Raw genomic sequence first — 7015 nt, forward strand, 5'->3', positions numbered from 1 at the left:
TTACCTTTTACCAAAACAATCCTCCATGTCATTTAAATTTTTGTTCAGCATCCGAGACTTTAGGACTTTCACCTAATGTCTTCGACCCTAGAATTTCCTGCCTGGTGTTCACGACCTCTAGGACTTTCAGCTAGTGTCCTCAACTTTAGGATTTTTGTCTGACGCTCTTGACCCACCAAGATTTCGCTAAATTTCACGGACCGAAACTTCCTTACCTAGTCGCAAGTAGGACTTTCCACCTGGTGAAAGAGCTCTCAGTCATCGTGAAAGAGCTCTCAGTCAGTCAGTCGTCGTTGGTTCTAGTGAGAGAAGCTCCCGCTTCTCTCTAGACTCCGGCGAACATGCATTTATCTGAGCATCCACTCACGGTGAGGCGAGGGCAAGGTTGCGTGCAGGATCTTCTCTGGCTAACCATTGGCAGCAAGTGGAGTTGGGTCTCGTTGCCATCGCCCTTACTGGTACCGACGCTGAGGCTGCCGACAGTAAACTCTCCACTCCACTCTTCCGGTGAGCAACGAGTGTGGGGTGGACCACAGCCGGCCGGAGCTTAGTTGTCTTTAGGGAGTCACTGGTCTTGCCGGTTTGTCAACCTTTCAACACGCGCAGCTGTCTCCTGTTGAAGGGGCGATGGACTCCTGTTGAAGCGCAGCTGACCAAGGAGCGACTATAACCTGGCTGGTGCTGGCATGGTGAACGCGGGCAAGTATTCGGGCAGCACATAGTCGGAAATCCAACGTACAGACGGATTCACACATCGTGGAGGGGAAATAGGCTGCCGGAGCTGGAGAAGATAGCTGGGGACCGGTGACGCAAGCTAGGAGAAGATAGAAGCTTGTGGTCCGTCACCAGAGGCGCTGGAGGGCCGCGTGGAGTGTGGCTGGAGAGCTGTAATCGTCGGCGCTAGCAGCAGGGAGGAACACGACAACAGTGTGTGGAAGGTTCTCGGCGCAAGGCGACACGTGCGACGATTTCGGAACACGACAAATTGCTGTGCTGCGGTGCCCTCAGTTGGAACGTTCGAGAAGCAGGGTTGACGTGGCAGCACATCTCCTTTGAACTCAGTGCCGGATTGGAATTGAGGGTACGCGGGTTAACTGCATGCGAGATCCACAACCCGCTAAGCATAAGTTGCTACAGTGCATGGTACGCGGTTTCATTTCTTTTCCTTGGTCAATTAACTACGTGGCAGGTCAATATTAGCGTACAATCGTCAAGTCCCAACCTTAAAGGCAAAGCTAGTGGTTGGCTCAGTCAACGAAGTCAACAGAACGGTCAAACGGCTGGATAGTATTGTAGCCTCCAATCGTACCACACACTATTCATCTTCCCCGCCGGTTAGATGTCTAGGAATGCGACCACTGGTGTGGGGAGGAAGAAAAAATGTAGGTGGGAACCTCTTCCGTTTGGCACAGGCCTTCCCTTGGACACAAGGTACACTGCTCAACGGGTGGCACTCCAAGAGCAACTTCATAAAGATGTAGAAGACGTAGGACTGCAAGGAACATCACACCCGACTGCACTTACTGGCCCTAAGGATTCTCATGGACCACATACAAGAAGCCATAGGCCAGTTGAAATTGCGCATCTCCCCCCTGAATTATATCGGATTGAAACTACCACTGCACTTGATAAAGGTAAACAAATCTGTGAGGAAGACACCTGTGGCACTGTGCAGCAACCTCAACCTTCTGCAGAGCTAATGGGGACAGGTGCACACCATCTGGACCTACATGAAGGCCGAGTTCAGTCAGCAGCAGGAAATGGCGTGGGTAGACCATCAACAGCTGTGAGAAATCGTCGATGGGTTGATTTGTTCACTAAGAACAGAGCATGCTCAGAGGACACAGCACTGAGGAAGATCGAGCAGTGTGGTGGTGACACCATTCTTACAAGGGAAGACAAAGAACCTCTGGAGAACACAATCGGCCATTGCTTAATCGGGAGGTTCCTCGGACGGTTTCCTGGATGGAGAGGAGTCCAAGCTCTCAGGCACCGATGGAATTCACCACACAAATTATTAACTCATGACAACCTGTGGCTAGTTTTCAAATTCAACTCCAAGGAGCAGTGTGACGCTATTTTAAAAGGAGGGCCATACATTGTCCACAACAGCCCACTTTTCCTCAAGGCTATGCCTGAAGCTTTTACATTCAAACTGGAGACACAAACGCTAATGCCCCTGTGGATGCAAATCTATGGCTTGCCCGTTGATTTTTGGTCGACCACTGGCTTAAGCAAAATCGTGTCACAAGTAGGCACTCCGCTGTACACTGACCTCTTTACCAAAACGAGACGACGCGTCACTTTTGCGAGAGCACTAGTGGAGGTAGATATCACAAAAGAGCTGCCAAGCACTACAACGGTTGTTCTTCCGGATGGACAAAGGGAAGTATTGCCTCTGCGTTTTGAAACAGTCCTAAAATTCTGCTCCCACTGCCGGAATTTAGGGCACTATAGGCCGTGTTGTCCCCTCGCACCAAGTCATGGAAATCAGGCAGAATGTGCTGGTCAGGCGTCCAAAAGAACAATCTTACCTCGACCTGAATCAAACTTGGGAATGCACACTGCTGGGCAGCAACTTGCAGGTTCTACTTCAATTTCAGAGAAGTCACTCTCAGCTCTTGCCACTGTTCAGAGGGAGTCAGTTTCAGGTCCAGTGCAGAATGTTACAGCAATTCAAGATTCTGGGATCTTAGTGCCAACACAGCAATGTCCGCAATCTGTAGTATCAGGGCAAGCAGATATCCTAGCAATCTCGGTTTCAGATCCAGCTCCTCTGATTTCAGCTCCAGAAAACGCAGTTTTGGACTCAGCTCCACTGATTTCAGCTTCAGACAAAGTAGTTCCAGATTCAGCTCCATTAATTTCAGCTGTGGGCAATGCAATTTCAGCTTCAGCTTCGTTGATTTCAACTTCCGGCAATGCAGGTCCAGGCGCAGGGGCGTATACTGCTGTCCAAGGAATTACAACTCCACAGGGATCCAGTTCAGGCATTGTCACTATCCAAGGAATTGTAGGATCAGATATAAGCACTGGTATTCAGAATATTGCAGGTTCCTCAAGTGGCACTCTCATTGAACTCATTCCGGATTCAACAATACTCCCAACTGGCACTTCTTCACTGAGATTGACAAAGGCCATGCATGCTGCTGATGGGGGCGCAGCAGCAACTGCAAATGCAGCTGGGCACGTATCAGTGTTAGCTGAGGCAGTTTCCACAGCAGAACAGCCATTCCCAGGGCCAGACTCTGCAACGTTGATCACAAATTCTGGGCTTACAGCACCACCGTGTAACTCACAAGCTGCAGCACAAGGGGACTTGGGCGACCAGGCAATTACAGATTCCATTCCAGCTCCTCATGAATTACACGTTCATAGTGTTGCAGGTTCAGAATTGAACGCTGTTGTCACAGAGAATGTGATGACAGTAAACCAATCACAGCTGGGGGTCTCAGATGGTCAACACATTACAGCACAGTCAACAATTGCAATTTCGAGAACCACACAGTCACTTCCTGCTATCTCTAAAGATCCAGAATCAGTGTTGAATAAAGGCGCCGTCCAAATTTCTGCACAACCGGGAGTTATGAATTTCGAACCTGCACAAACAGATTCTACATATTCAGCAGCTGCACATACAGATTCAGCACATTCCAGATCAACGGAACCTTCTCTCACAGCACCAGAGCAAGCAGCAGGAAACGTGAACACAGTTTCTGACTTATCACTCCAAACCACAGATTCAGAAATGAACTCTGAGCCTGATTTGTATTGCAGTTCAGAATTAGAATTTGACAAAATCACAGGAAACTCAGATTCAGCAACAAGTTCAACGGAGGATTCAGATTCAGATGCAGCTGGGAAATACAAAGTGCGACGACAGGACCACCTGAACTCACCAGTCATGCCTGGAGCCATAAACGAAATTGCAGCCAAAATCAAATAGGAAGGACAACCATGCTGCTGTCAATTCTGAAACCGATGATATCAGTGACACAAAGGAAATTCCAGATGGGCACAAACCAGATCACCTAGATGGCAGCGCACACAAGATTCAGACACGAGCCAGAGCCCAACGAAGGAGAATTAACATGGAAATGCAAGCGCAAAGCATATACAGTGATGGCTGGAACAATTCTGCTGGCATGGATCTGCAGATTTCCTCACCACTTGCTGCCATGGATGGGGAAAAATTCCTGCAGCGTGCAGGCTGCTTTCGGAACACCACAAGACGGAAAGGAAGGGGTCAGCAGAGTGTAGAGGGGACTTCTAGTGTGCGAACCAGATCCACGGCCTACAAAGAGGGGGGGAAAACTCCTGCACACAGCACAGAGCAGTGCATTGAGCAGCAGCAAATTGAGCTGGAATCACACCATGTGGAAGAAGCAATCAAACCCATCATAGTTGGTCTTGCTGCTTCCACGTGGAACCAAAGTCTGAGAGCAGTAGATCACATTTCGAACACAGCAGATCATCAAAATATGGACAATGAAATGCCAAATGCAGATAGGAGGTTGGATATGGAATTGGGGCAGCTTCAAGATGGACAGATGCAGGAGGATTTAGAGAGACAAACAAGGAAAGCCAAGACTACAATTAGGAGGCATATGCCTCCCAAACAATTATGAAGATAGGATCATGGAATGTTAGAGGCCTAAACTCGGGCCTCAAGCAGAGGGAGGTTAGGAGCCTCCTCTTGAAGTGCAAGTTGAGCGCATTATGTATCATGGAGCCCAATCTCACACATCAAAGACATCAACATTTGAAGACCCATGGTTTCCAACAATGGTCCTCTGAGCAGCGAGTATGTATTAATAATCGGAGTAGGATGCTCCTCTTCTGGGATTCACAACTCATTACCTTGGAGATCAAAGAGTGGAAGGATCAATACATACATACACTAATTCAGAGCAAGGTTGCAGGGACCTTTTATGCAGTGACTTTTATATATGGACAGTTGTCAGTTACTAGCCGCCGAAGCATGTGGGAAGATCTACACCGAATTGCTACATCTATGGAATTACCTTGGCTCATCATGGGAGATTTTAATTCCCCCTTATCCCCTATGGACAAATGTGGAGGAATGGATGTTACATCATATGCCACAGCGGATTTCCTAGACTTTGTGATTAGAGCTGGGATGGAGGACCTACATGCTACCGGCTGTCAGTTTACATGGACAAATGGACGAGTGGTTTGCAAATTAGATAGAGCAATGGTGAACAAAATCTGGTTAGAACAGGACAGAAGCAGTGTGGTAGAGTTCCGACCACCAGGGATTTTCTCAGATCATGCATCTTGTATTATATCCATCTTAGAGCTTCAGAGGCCACAAGCCAAGCCTTTCAAATTCTACAACATGTGGACTACGCATCAGGATTTTGGCCAGCTAGTACATGAGAATTGGACACTTGCAGACTCGATGATTAGAGAAGGTGTGTGCCAGTTCAAACTAAAGCAAAAGCTCTTACTCCTTAAGAAGCCACTGCGACAACTCAATAAAGAAAGCTACCAACACATTCAGGAAAGAGCAAAGAGGGCACAGATACATCTAGAAGAAGTGCAGGAGAGGGTTTTAACTCAAGGATCCGTAGATGAGGAATATACAGAAGCCAGGAAAGCCGCCGATCTCCTATCCCAGGCCGAGTACCTCTTCTACCAACAACGGGCAAAGCATGCATATTTCAATCAAGTTGATAGAAACACCCCCTTTTTCCACTCCTTAGTCAAACGGAACAACAAAAGGAGAGAAATAGTGGCTATTGAGAAAGATGATGGGGTGTCTACCACTAGTCCTCAGAAGGTTGCTCAGACATTTGTCAGATACTATCAGGAGCTACTAGGCACTCAGGTAGTACGGGCTTCATTTCAGGCTGAGTGTATGTAGTTTGGGAGAACACTGTCGGTGGCTCATCAAGTTCATTTAGCAAGGATCCCCACTGCAGAGGAGGTCAAGAGTGCTCTTTTCAGTATAGGCGACCTCAAGGCACCAGGGCCAGATGGATATAGTTCCAAATTTTTAAGCAGTCTTGGGACACAGTAAAAGATGATTTTACATCAGCAGTGCTAGAGTTCTTCACTACTGGGCAGCTCCTGAAATCATGGAATCATACTTTGATTGCCTTAGTACCAAAAATAGCTCATGCAAGCAAGGTGCAAGATTACAGACCTATTTCATGCTGCACGGTGTTCTATAAAGTGATCTCCAAGCTCTTGGCTAGCAGATTGGCAGAGGTCTCAGATCATCTCCTACATCCTGCACAGACCGCCTTCGTTAGAGGTCGTACTATCACAGATAATATCCACCTGGCACAAGAACTCTTAAGGAATTATACCCGAAAGCGTATATCACCGTGATGCACATTGAAAGTGGATTTTCAGAAGGCCTTTGACTCGGTACACTGGGGTTTCCTGCAGGATGTCTTGGCAGCATTACAGTTCCCAACCGTTTATATTGCATGGATCAGAGAATGCATCACCACCACCTCTTTCTCTGTAGTGATTAATGGTATAATACATGGCTTCTTTCGAGGTGGTCGAGGACTCAGACAAGGGGATCCCCTCTCCCCTTATTTATTTGGCCTGTGCATGGAGTATCTATCTCGATCACTAGCACGACGCACTATCAGGTCTGACTTTCATTTCCATTCCAAATGTGAACCTCTAAGGATAGCACATTTGGTATATGCAGATGCCCTGTTATTATTCTCTCGGGGGGATGTTCCATCAGTGACACGGCTAGTTGAGAGCTTATCATAGTTTGCCCAGATGGCCGGTCTCACAGCTAACTTAGCTAAGTCTAGCATTTACATGGCAGGGATCGACCCCCCCACAGGGGACCAGTTGCTCATCATCATAGGCTTTCAGAGAGGCGAGATGCCCTTCCGATACTTGAGAATTCCCATAGCCTCCCAGAAATTGAAGATTTCCGATTATAGCACACTCCTGGACTCACTCACCCGTAGGATTGGTTCGTGGCCGAAATCTACCTTATCCTATGCCGGGAAAGCACAGC

The 7015-nt window shown here is 47.7% G+C and overlaps 2 protein-coding genes across 2 annotated transcripts; both read left to right on the top strand.

Annotated features, from left to right (window-relative positions):
- Positions 1–247: 247 nt before the first annotated feature.
- Positions 248–3946, top strand: LOC122043847. The gene is made up of 2 exons (XM_042604418.1): positions 248–1143; positions 1340–3946. Exons 1-2 carry the CDS (start codon positions 1099–1101, stop codon positions 3944–3946), a joined length of 2652 nt encoding a protein of 883 aa, XP_042460352.1. The 5' UTR covers positions 248–1098.
- Positions 3947–4624: 678 nt separating this feature from the next.
- Positions 4625–5887, top strand: LOC122043848. The gene has a single exon (XM_042604419.1). The coding sequence runs from the start codon at positions 4625–4627 to the stop codon at positions 5885–5887; it is 1263 nt and encodes a 420-aa protein (XP_042460353.1).
- Positions 5888–7015: the final 1128 nt, after the last annotated feature.

Source organism: Zingiber officinale, chromosome 2A (assembly GCF_018446385.1).
Source record: "Zingiber officinale cultivar Zhangliang chromosome 2A, Zo_v1.1, whole genome shotgun sequence".
Classification (NCBI taxonomy): Eukaryota; Viridiplantae; Streptophyta; class Magnoliopsida; order Zingiberales; family Zingiberaceae; genus Zingiber; species Zingiber officinale.

Coding starts and splice junctions, on each gene's coding strand:
- LOC122043848 (XM_042604419.1), top strand. CDS start 4,625: ATGAAGATAGGATCATGGAATGTTAGAGGCCTAAACTCGGGCCTCAAG.
- LOC122043847 (XM_042604418.1), top strand. CDS start 1,099: ATGCGAGATCCACAACCCGCTAAGCATAAGTTGCTACAGTGCATG. Junction 1,144..1,339: donor ATAAGTTGCTACAGTGCATG/GTACGCGGTTTC, acceptor CCCGCCGGTTAG/ATGTCTAGGAATGCGACCAC.